Genomic DNA, 11,669 nt, shown 5'->3' on the forward strand with positions numbered 1-11,669 from the left:
GCAAAACAAATAAGCGAGTAGTGGAGCCCAGCCTGACTCTGAAGCCATGCTTACGGTTATCTTCAAACCAGTGACCTACAGGTCAGGGCACGGTGTGGCCAACTTTGTTCCTGCCACCGTGACCCAATGACCTTCTGACCAGACATCCCTGGAAACCTGTGGGGCCGTGGAGGACACAAAGAACCTGCTCCCAGGGTCAGCCCGCAGGCTCAGGGCTAGGCACACCGGGACACCACTCAGGCAGACAATCAGAGGAAGCAATGGCCACCGCCCTACAAAGGCAGAGTGGAGGTCTGTGAGGTAGTGACATTTGACACTGAAAATAATGATTGACGCATCAGAGTTCAGAGACCCAGCTTATATTCAAAGTAGGGTCAACTTGAACTAGGAGCTTCAAGGTAAGTAAAATAAAATGACCATCACCACCTTTACTGATCACTTACTGCGCTCCAGGCTTTTTCAGGTATGTACTATCTAGTCCCCTCAGCAACTCTGAGGAGTAGGTGGGTGTGGTCCCATTTTACAGATGAGGAAATGGAGGCTTTGAAAGGGTCAGTAACATAGGCAGGGCCCTACAGTTAGAAAGTAGAGGTGCGACTCACACCTACTTCAGTCTGCTCCAAGATTCCAGACTTACTCAGGAGCGAATCCTCAGACGTGAAGCTTACCAAAACCAAAGCAGACAATGATGGAAACACAGAGTGCAGCTAGGCCCTAAGAAGACTTGACTGAGTGTCTGAGATATCAGGAAGGACTTTGGGCCAGAATCAAATGTATTTATTCGTCCACTCCTTCCATCAGTTCCTGAATTCAGCTGACTTTAGGTAAGCAGTTACTGAACTAAGAATATTAAGGTGACTTAAATGAGCTCACTATTCACACACTGACAGTAATGATGATAAGAACAGCTAATGTTGATTGGACACTTTCTGTGGATGGGCCAGTGCTAAGCTCCTCCCTTAATCCTCAGCATGGCCCACAGGGGTGGGTGTGGTCATCGTCCCCCATTCTACAGATGACAAAACCAGAGGCAGATTGCTTAAGGAACCCACCAAGATTCACAGCCACTAGTTGGAAGCAGAATTCCAACCAAGCAGTCTAATTCTAAAGTTTAACCTTTATACTATGCCTTCCCCCAGCGATACTCAGCAGTGAGCCACCTGCCCAGCATTTGGCAGGGTAGAGGCACTTTCTCTCTCATGGTCCTGTGATACTTGGCAGAAAAGAGATCGGCATTAACTTCGATCATGACTAATACACAGATGAGGTCAGTGAGGCTCTGAGAGTGTCAGTGACTCACTCAAGGTCACACAGGCGAGAAAACCGAAACTCGAATCCACCCGGGCTGCACAGCACCTGTTTTTTCCACCAGGCACTGCTCTCTCCCAAACGCAGCCCTCCTAAATGTATACTACAGTAAGTAGAAGGTGGAAGATTGCATTGATACAAGATGTGGTGACAACCTGTGTTTGATCAGGTATCTCTTGATTTGCACATTGATTTGCTAAAAGAACCAGGCATGCCAAGATGGTGTAAGTCTAATCAGATCTGAAATGCTAACATGTAATGAGAGTTGCTCTGTCCTGCTCACTGTTCAGAGCACTTTGCACTCCTTTCATCTTTGTGACCACCCATGAGAGGCACACACGATTATCACAGGTTATCCCTCATTACACAGGTGCTGAACCATCCACAAAGAGACCTAGAGACACATGCCCAGGGTCACCCAGCTGGCCTCTGGGGGGAGCTGAGCTGGGGACCAGGCAGTCTGGCTCTAAGCCAGACTTAGTCCTCACCCCCGTGGAGTTCTGAAATACTAGTTTCTGACAAGAGTGAGCTGTGGGCCACGCACACAGTGCGTGCCCTGCTTACTGTATACTGTGCCAGTGCTTACTGTATACTGGCTCATTCACCTTCACAAAGGTCTAGAAAGTAGACATTATCCCAGCATTACAAATGAAATTTTTTAATGTTTATTTATTTATTTTGAGAGAGAGAGAGAGAATGGAGGAGAGGCAGAGAAAGATTCCCAAGCAGGCTCCACGCTGTCAACGCAGAGCCTGACCCGGGGCTCAAACTCACAAACCTTCAGATCGTGACCTGAGCCGAAATCAAGAGTCAGACACTTAACTGACTGAGCCACCCAGGTGCCCCTTTACAAATGAAATTTTTTATTTTGAACTCAGGTCTGTCTGCTTCTAAGAGCCCATATCCTTTAACCCTTCTCAACTGTTTTTTTTTTTTTTTTTTTCTAAGTGAGGTATTGAAGACAATGTTAAAAAAGTAGAAATATGCTCATCCCCGCACCCTGCCCCTTTCACCAGGGCTCACAAGAAGGTAATCCATGGTCAAGAGGTCCCAATCGCACATGCTTTGTGTCCCAGCACCTGGCACAGGCCTGGCACATGGTAGGCCCTCCACCAACACCTGGGGAACGAGCTACCTGCCTAAAATGGACAAAAGCAGGTTGAGACTTAAAAACTGAGACCCCTGGGTGGCTTTACGGGATGGATACATCCTGAGCCCATGTGTTTGCAATGCAGGCATCATCACAGTGAACTGCTCAGATCTCTGCCCCAGACGGAAGGCCCGGACCATGGCAGGGCTCACTCCTTGGCCCCAACAGGTGGGTGCACCTTGTCCGTCAGAGGGAGAGATGTCAGGGATCCGTGCGAGAGCTAATTCCTAGGCACAGCTAAGGATTTTGAGGCTAACCTAGTTGGGGGTGACACTTCCCCAGATTGAAGGGTCAAATTAAACAATCGGCCACCACCCCTTGTAAATCGTTACACTAATTTAAGATTTTCTGCCTCAAAGGAGTTTACTTACCCTCGTGACTCATGCTCGTGACATGGATTACAGTCAGGGCTACACAGGGATAAACTAGTGAGTGATGCTGGGTTCTTTTAAAAGCCTTAGCCTGAGTACAGACTGTGCTATTATAACCCTTACGCTTGTAGCCACGTTCCTCACTGGCTTACTCGAAAGAGGAAACCTGTTTTTAAGGGGATTTTTTTTTGGAGCCCACTTTCATCGTACTTTTCGCGTGTTGCTGGACAGCCGCGGTCACACCTGCTGCGCAACACGTGCGTGTACATGTGTACCCACAACAGAGGTACACCGCTGCCCACACCTACAGCAGAGATAGTGCCAACCGTGCTTGTAAGGACAGTAAATATGCAGCTGTCGCCAGTTCCAGAGGAAGATTCGCAACCAACGTAACCAAAACAAACAGGGTGGTCCTGTGTCATGTGGGCTCACGGATCAGCGTGGTGAGAAAGGAATGAGGTCAGTCTCTCCTTACATACCCTCACCCTGTCCCTCTGGTGGGATATGCTGAGAGCCAGAGAAGGCTAGGCAGGCCCCCAAGCTCTGCCTGTGTGTTGCCGGCCCCCTCCAATGACAGCCTGCCAGGGCCCACCCCACTTGCTGGTGGCCTCAGGGGCCAGGGGACCACATGTCTCCCCAGACTGCCAGCTGCACCAACGGGCACTCCTCAGGCACCAGCTCACCTGAATGGCCTACCTGCACTTAGAGTATTCGAGAACGGTCCTGCAAGGGCCCTCCCCCCGCACCAGCCAGGAGCCTCATAGCCACGCTTGGTGGCCAATGCTGTGGAAACACCACCTGCCACAACCTCAGCACATTCCAGCTTCCTCTAATGGGTCCCTGTAGATTCCAGCCACACTGACTGACCAGGAAACCATGAAGGCGGTAACATCTAACATCTAGAGTAGTTTGAAAATAAAGCCAAAAGACAGACAAGAGAAGACCACATCACTGAGCAGGAATAGAACTGTACCGTCAGACAGCCCGCAGGTCTCCGACGTGCCTCCTCCCGGCATCAAGTGCTGTCAAAATTCCACATGGATTGTCCTTTCAGTTTGTAACCCTAGGTTTCTACTGTGTTGTCAACTCCTGGTGTTTGATGGAATCTTGTCAGCTGTGATTCCAAAGGACCTTCCCTCTCTAATGGCAGTCCTGGTACCCTGGGTCAAGTTTATTCGCCCCTCATGCGAATAAACGGGAGCACCCAGTGATGGAAGGGCAGGATGTGACACTGGTCACACTGGGCTGAAACCCCAGCAGGCCCATCTGTGGGTTTTCCTAACAAGGGTCTCCCAGCTGTGGGAGGTGGGATGCTAGTTCCAGATCAGAAGGGCTTGGGAGCGTCACAGTCAAACCAACCTAAAATGGTTTCTTTACTGCAGGATTTTTCAGTCTTTACCATGACACTGTGCATTGTGACTCTACCAGAAAGGGAACTAGCTTGCCGCCATCATCACTAATCATGGGACTCTTTCTAACACATACTGATAATTTCTCAGAACTAGTGCCCCCCGCCCCCAAACACAGATTAGGAAACACTCTTTTAAAAGGACTCAAAAATGCCAGGGGGCCCTAAAAATATCATGCAGCAGGCCCCAAACACTGGTCAAAGGATCACTCACAGCAGAATCACTATGAGGCTTATCATGCTTCCCAGGCCACACCCCAGACCTCCTGAGTGGAAATGGGGCCCAGGAATCTGGATGTCTAACAGGCACTCTGGGATTTGCTTTACAGCCCATTTGGGGAACTGTGCACTAGAGTAGGAATCTAAGGAGGAGTTACAGCATCTTTGCAATATTCATTTTATTCTTCTGGTCTGTCTGCCTCGCTTCCCCCCTGTCCCCCAGTCATGAGCACAGGCGTGTTCATTCTCAGCCTTCTTTCTGAATCATCTCTGGCTCAGCAGCTACTCTCACCAGGGTTCAAGAACACTGTCTGAGCACCTCCCCAGACCAGGCTCCAGACTCAGGAGAAGATAGCCCTCCACCCCAACCTTTGACCTAAGCTAGAGACAAGCTGTGAATGGTAGTCGAGATGTGGATTAGGAAGGCTGCCTGGAGGAGACACTTGCACCAAGACTCATGGGATCAGTAGGTTATCTGGGGTTGGGGCATTTCCGGCAGAGAGGCAGCGGAGCAGGGCACAAAGGAAGGAAACAGCATGGGTGCTGGGCAGCCCTTGCTCTTAGGGAATGCCAGAGGGTCCAGTGACGGGCAGGGAGCCTCCAGTGATGTGGGAGAGATGCCACATTGAGGCTTCCAGCCGCTCACCCTTCATCTCCCTGCACAGGCTTCCGGAATCCCTGTCTCAGCTCTTTGCCTGGACTGCCCCCCTCCCTGTCCCCTTCTTGGCTCCCCCTTCTAAAAACCTATCTGTCCTGTTAGGCCCAGGTTGGACCCGTCTTCCCTGTGAAACAAGTCCCAGCAGCTTTCACAGAGATGAGCTCACTCTCTCCCTCCCTCCACCAAAGCTCACCCACATTCTTTTCAGATTTATTTTTCTAGGGGCTACTCTGCTTGGCCCTGGAATGCTGGGAGTTTGTTCTTTATCCCCTTTGTTGCTCTTCAAACCCTAACTCCCGTTCATCTTGCTCTCTTCTAAAGTAACTGTTAAAAAGAAAGTTTATGTTGAATGAGAAGTGGGCTTTGTAATTTACCAAAATGTATCAGGGGCTTTAAAAACGTTCATGTCCTTTACTTGATATATTCCCCTTCTAGGAATCAGACTGTGGAAATAATTAAAAATTGGGACAAAGATTTATGTAGAAGGATGTTTATCACAGCCATTTTTATAATGGCAGAAAATAGAAGCAACCTCCCCGTTTAAATATAAGGGAACATTTAAGTAAATTATTCTGTACCCATAGGATGAATAATTGACACAAAATGTTTCTGGAGAAAGGCTTATGAGGTAAGCGGAAAAAAATCAGGATACGATACTGCATATATAATCTCAAGTATATAAAAACATGTAAATATACTTACACATCTATTTGCATGTCTAAATCAATAGAAAAACTGAAAAACCACACTCAAATATTGACGGCTTTGGAGAAAGCAGAATTGTTTTCTACCTTGAATACGTGTTTTTCATACATTTTATAATTGACACAGATTTCACGTTTGTGATCAGAGGTGGCGGGGGGGGGGGGGGGGGGTGGGGCGGGGAACTAGAGCAATTACAAAAAGGAAGGAGGTGGAGTTCTTCCTCAGCATACATTGGGCTTCTGATGAGGTGGCTTGTAGATTACTAGTGGCAGAGCTCTAAAGGACCGTTCTGTGTGCTGTGTATTTTATTGTGTGTTCTCCTCTGGGACTGCAGATTGTGGGCTGAGCTCAGCATTCTCTGGCTGCCAGAGCCCTGCTCGTGTGATTTGCAGCCCTCCATGGACTGACCCAGCCGTGCCGAGCTCCAGACGGCTTGGCTGTGACACTTTGGGACAGATGATGCCTCGGTCCTCTAACAGCCCAACAGTGTCAGTCTCTTGTGAAGGTGGTCCCTGCGCTCAGCTGATGGGGCTGAGCACAGCTCAGCAACCTTCAGAGAGGATTCCCTTTCCACACAACCACGGCAGGCCCCTCATCTGACTCCATTCTGCACTGATTGTTCCACGGTGGCTTTGTCTGGTTAATTGGGGTGCTGCCCTTTAATACCTGGCTTCAGCTCTGGTGTCCCATGTCCCCAGAAGTCCCACACTGCTGAGTGTGGCTGCGTTCACTCCGCCCCTCAGTTTCCAGAACCTCCACAGGAGGTCAGCCCCATTTTACAGCTGAGGAAACAGGCCCATCTGCTGTAATTCTCCCAGGGTTCCGGCAGATCTGAAACCGGAAACCAGGGCTGACTGACCTCAGGGCTGCTGTTCTTGACATTAAGAATTAAGGCAGCTGGACATTCAAAGAAAATGGTCCCGGTGGCACTTCCCTCACTTTTCATATAAACCTCTGCTTCATCTGCTTCTCGAAGTCAGTGGCTATTCCAAAGAGCACATTGCCCCAAAATACCTACGGACATCCGATTTAGATCACTGTTTCGTGCTTGAGACGAATCAAACCGGCAGCCTTTTTTCAACACCTCACACTTACGAACCTTGGACTTGGACAGCCAGTCATTAGATCTGAAGTGCTCATAGCAGTGAGGTAAATGGATTTGAAAGAGATGTGATGGTCTCTTTGAGGACTGCCCAGAGTTGGAGTCCAGGGCATGTGTTGCCAGAAGAAGCGATCACCTCACAGACATGCCTTTGGTTTGGGGGAAAGGGAGGTGTGGGCATGTGTCCCCTGTCAGCAGAAGCACACAGTGAATTGTACTCCTGTCATTGTTCATAAATCAGACGGTATCTAATATCTAAGCCAGTAGGTATAAATTACCGCCACAAAAATCCACTGGGGGGGGGGGGGGGGAGGGCATCAGGGTGGCTCAGTCGGTTGAGCATCCAGTTTGGCTCAGGTCATGATCTCGCCCAGCGAGAGTTCGAGCCCCGCGTCGGGCTCTGTGCTGACAGCTCAGAGCCTGGAGTCTGCTTCAGATTCTGTGTCTCCCTCTCTCTCTGCCCTACCCCTGCTTGTGCTGTGTCTCTCTCTGTCTTTCAAGAATGAATAAACATTAAAAAAAAATCCACTGTGGAGAGAGCGGGTGTCTTCTTGTTCTTTGGCCTGTGGAACGGGGGGAAAGTGTGCTCCAGGCCTCAGGAGACCCTACAACTAAATGCCCATCATTCCACCTCCCCTGGAGGAAGAGCACATACAAAAATCACCCAGGTGTTTAAAAGGTCAAGGCTGCTCTCTTGTTATATTACAACGGCTGAATAAATAAACTGGAGTAGAACCTCCCAGATGCAGAATAGTCTAAGTCCACATACGTTGTGAGCAATGGGGCCAGCTCAGATTAGTCAAAAGTATGGGTTATTGAGTAATTTCTAAACACAGTTTTATTGACTTTAAAAATACTCCCTAAGTGTTGAATGGATGTGTCAATGAATGGATTAGCGGATAAGCAGGTGGATGGACGGATGAATGGCAGTTAACAGCCATCACACGTACTCAGTTACAGCACTTTATATTTATAAACTCATTCAATTCTAAAATAACCCTAGGAGAAAAGTACTGTTAATATCTCCATTTTAAAGTTGAGGTCACACAGCTGTTGAATGGCAGAGCCAAGACTTGAATCTAAGGTGCCTGGTTTTAGAGTCCTAGTTCTTAACCATGGGGAATTTATCAATATATGCATCAATAAATGTTTGAATATCATTTCATTATACCAATATTATGCTGCTAGAGTGTTTGAAAACTGCTTCTGTAATTATATCTACTACTTCCAAAGGAGTGAATAAGTCCAGTGTCCACTATTTCATGGATGGGGAAAGTGAGGCCCAGAAAAGGATCCATCCAGCCCAACTAAAGCTAGAAATCAGACCTCTCCGTGACACTTCCAGTTTCTCACTTTCCGTTCTACAGCTGGTCTGGTGCTCCTTTGTAAACTCCTCTCTCTGATCTTACGTCCAGATTCCTTCCAAAGTTCCACAGTAGAGGAGCCTCAACCGACCATTTACATCAGGTGTTTCCCCAGCAGGTGGGATCCCTGAACCCCTCCCAACTGAGGTTTCATGGTGACCCAGAGATGCCAACACTCTAGAACACAGCTTTTGCCATTTACTGAAGCTAGAATCAGCTTCCGGAAGGACCAGGGAACCTACTGGTTGCTTCAAGTGTGGACTTGATTTTTCTCCCTTTCCAAATTAGCCCTTTGGAAAGGGACACGAATTTCAACGGTGCCGGGAAAAATAAAGGAAGGGCTTCTTGGTTCTGATGCATGTACAATTTTCGCCAGCAGGAGGCGGCAGAGCCCAGCAGTTATAAATGCCCCACCTAGAGGCCGGCTGTGGGGTTTGAATCCTGACTCTGCCGCCTAAATGAGTGACCTCAGGCAAGTCGGTCGCCTCTCTATGCCTGTTTCCCTCCCGCAGAATGGGCACAATAATAATGCCTACTCATCAAATTGTTCAGAGAATCAAATGAGGTTAAATACATCAAGGGCTTAGTGATAGTGCTCATATGAGCACCAACGTTAGGTTTTATTTTATCATTAAAACCATCGTTGTTAGAACAAATGCCAGAGGATTATCCACATTGATTAGTTGTTCTAGAGCTTTGTTGTATTGAAAACAGATGAAAAGGTCACTAGCTTTTGGTTATCCAAATAACCTTTATAATTAACCTTTATGATGAGATTTTACTTACAAATGTATCAGGTGTTAGGGCTGAAATAGATTTTGAGAAAGGCAGTGACTTGCCTGAAGCCCACAGCTTGTTAGGACTAGAGATTTTACAATCTTACCTTCTATCAGAAGATGGGGTTCACAGCCGCCTTTGGACTACTGCCATGGGGTCCAGCAACCACCGACAGACTTTTGGTAGAATACTGGGGGGGAAAAAAAAGTTGTTCTGATTTCTTGGCACTTTGCCACTATTAAACAAAAGATTGTATTATTACAATTGTATGTCCCTGAAGTAGCTTCAGATCCCCTTACACACTTTTTCAGGCGTGAACACAGTGTAGACATTGACTTCCCAATACACTCCGAGAAAAAGCATCTTGTGCACTTTTCAAATGGAGTATGTTATCTTTACTGGCCGTGACCTTTCTGTAACCTTGTCAGGATCCGCCCTTGTTTTTCCAGCTGTGCCTGAGCTGAAACTCCTCTGCGGGGCAGATATCCTGAAGACCTTCCAGACCCCCAACCTCTGGAAAGAGGCACACATCCAGGAAATAGTGGAGAAGTTTGGCATGGTGTGTGTGAGCCGGACAGGTCACAACCCAAAGGAATACATCTCAGGTTCAGCCATCCTGCAGAGGTACCAGCACAACATTCACCTGGTCAGGGAGCCCGTGCAGAACGAGCTCAGCTCCACGTACATCAGGCGGGCCTTGAGCCAAGGGCAGAGCGTCAAGTACCTGCTCCCAGACGCTGTCATCACCTACATCAAGGAGCAGAACCTCTACACCGGGGACAGTTCCTAGAAAGACAGCACCCAGAGGAATGAAGGACAAGCTGGGGAGGGCCAACCACGCCTCCACGAAGCTCCTCCTGAGGAGAAGGCAGTCAAGGTCCTTGGCTGTTTTCTTTGTGGTGGTTGTTTTGCTTTTCCATTTTCCTTTGTTTTATGTAGACAATGATTTTCTTTCCGAGGAGTCTTCTGTCCCAGGAAGAGGAACAGGCGTCTACACAAGAACGGACGTTTATCAAAGAAGTTAAAAGGGTGCGGCAGGTCAGGAGAACTAGACAAGAGCTCTCAAAACCTCTCGCTGCGGAGGTCTTCTTATTTGGTTAAGTGGTGACTCTGCCGTGCACACAGATGAAGGCAGTTCTGCACGAGGCACGGGCCCCTGAGGGTCGGATCAGAATTGCCCACACTCGTTTTTTAACTAGGACCAGGTGCAGCATGCTGGTCTTGATTGGAGAGACTTGACAGGATGCTAATTACCAAACAGTGGGCTTTGTCGACGCCTTGTTGCAACAAAACAATACTAATTGAGGAGTCAAACATTTGGAAGCAGCACTTTGCTGATTCACTTTGAATCTTCCCTTAAGAGCCACCCGGCTGCCTGCCTAGGCTGTAGATAAAATTTAAACTAAAATCTTTCTAAGTAGTAACCCTCAAATAATATTTTTGATACAGTGGATATTTTTAACATGACTTTTTAAATCAATGCCAGGGCTCCTGATTTCCAAGTTTCTAAAAAGGAATGGAGGTGGGGCGCCTGGGTGGCTCAGTCAAGCGTCCGACTTCACCTCAGGTCACGATCTCGCGGTCTGTGAGTTCGAGCCCCGCGTCGGGCTCTGGGCTGACGGCTCAGAGCCTGGAGCCTGCTTCAGATTCTGTGTCTCCCTCTCTCTGACCCTCCCCCGTTCATGCTCTGTCTCTCTCTGTCTCAAAAATAAATAAGCGTTAAAAACATTTTTTTTTAAAGGGATGGAGGTAAAACAGATGCCTTGACTATTTTAAAGGATCTTTTTGAATGTTTTATGACTACCTGCCTGTTTGAATATTGGCAAAGGGATAAATAATAAATTGACATCAAAAAATACTAATGAAAATTTTCTCTTTTTTCTTCCTTTGTTATATTATTAATGCCTGATGTACCAGCTGTTGCTTTCTTTTTAGCTACTCCATGAAATTTGCTGCCGTGCCAGTGGAACTGATATGAATTCATAAAAGTTTATATTCCCAGGTACCAACAATGGAGAAGCAATTGCTTTTCAACACCTTGCAAAGGGGCTGTAATCTGTAGCTCCGGGTCGATGGCTCTGTTCAGGTGGGCTCTGAAAGATGAGAAAAGGAACCTCACATGTGTTCAGGATTTTCATCCCACTCCTGATTAAGAAGAGGTTTTAATTGGTCTAATTCTGTTTGAGTTTGTGCTTTACACTTGCTGACCAAATGACTGAATGTATTCAAAATTTACTTCTCCATACTTTTACCCTCATTCATCCTTGCTACAGATTTAGTCATGCAGAAAAACAAAGGGCCAGTCAGGAAGAATCTAGCATCTTCCCAAACATATCCCAGCGTTCGTGTGTGTGTGTGTGTCATGATAAAGAGGAGTAAAGTAGGCCATCAGGGTTCCAGGGTCTAGAGTAGTGGGGCCCTCCTGGGGGGGGAGGGGGCTCCCCTACACCTCCACCCCCTGCAAGCTCTAAAGCTGTTGGCCATTCCCTGCCCTGACTGAGCTCTGCACCCCATGGGGTCTCTAAGAACCCTGATAATGCAGGGGAATGGGAATCAAACAGCCTTGTCCACAGTCAGCTGTGTGACTTTGACCAGCTCCCTTCCACA

At 47.8% G+C, this 11,669-nt stretch overlaps 1 protein-coding gene across 4 annotated transcripts in view; it reads left to right on the plus strand.

Moving 5' to 3' along the window:
- NMNAT3 (nicotinamide nucleotide adenylyltransferase 3) overlaps nucleotides 1-10,649 on the plus strand; it is a 114,069-nt gene extending 103,420 nt beyond the window's left edge. Inside the window, exons 5-6 of one of the 4 annotated variants that reach the window (XM_042955137.1) lie at nucleotides 2,544-2,626; nucleotides 3,061-3,295. In XM_042955137.1, coding sequence (XP_042811071.1) covers nucleotides 2,544-2,626; nucleotides 3,061-3,222 — 245 coding nt within the window. In that variant the 3' untranslated portion in view covers nucleotides 3,223-3,295. Of the gene's footprint in view, nucleotides 1-2,543; nucleotides 2,627-3,060; nucleotides 5,587-6,153; nucleotides 7,195-9,511 lie in introns of those variants that run through there. The other 3 variants (XM_042955138.1, XM_042955139.1, XM_042955136.1) reach the window with 3 other exon arrangements.
- Nucleotides 10,650-11,669: the final 1,020 nt, after the last annotated feature.

Source organism: Panthera leo, chromosome C2, assembly GCF_018350215.1.
Source record: "Panthera leo isolate Ple1 chromosome C2, P.leo_Ple1_pat1.1, whole genome shotgun sequence".
NCBI lineage: Eukaryota > Metazoa > Chordata > Mammalia > Carnivora > Felidae > Panthera > Panthera leo.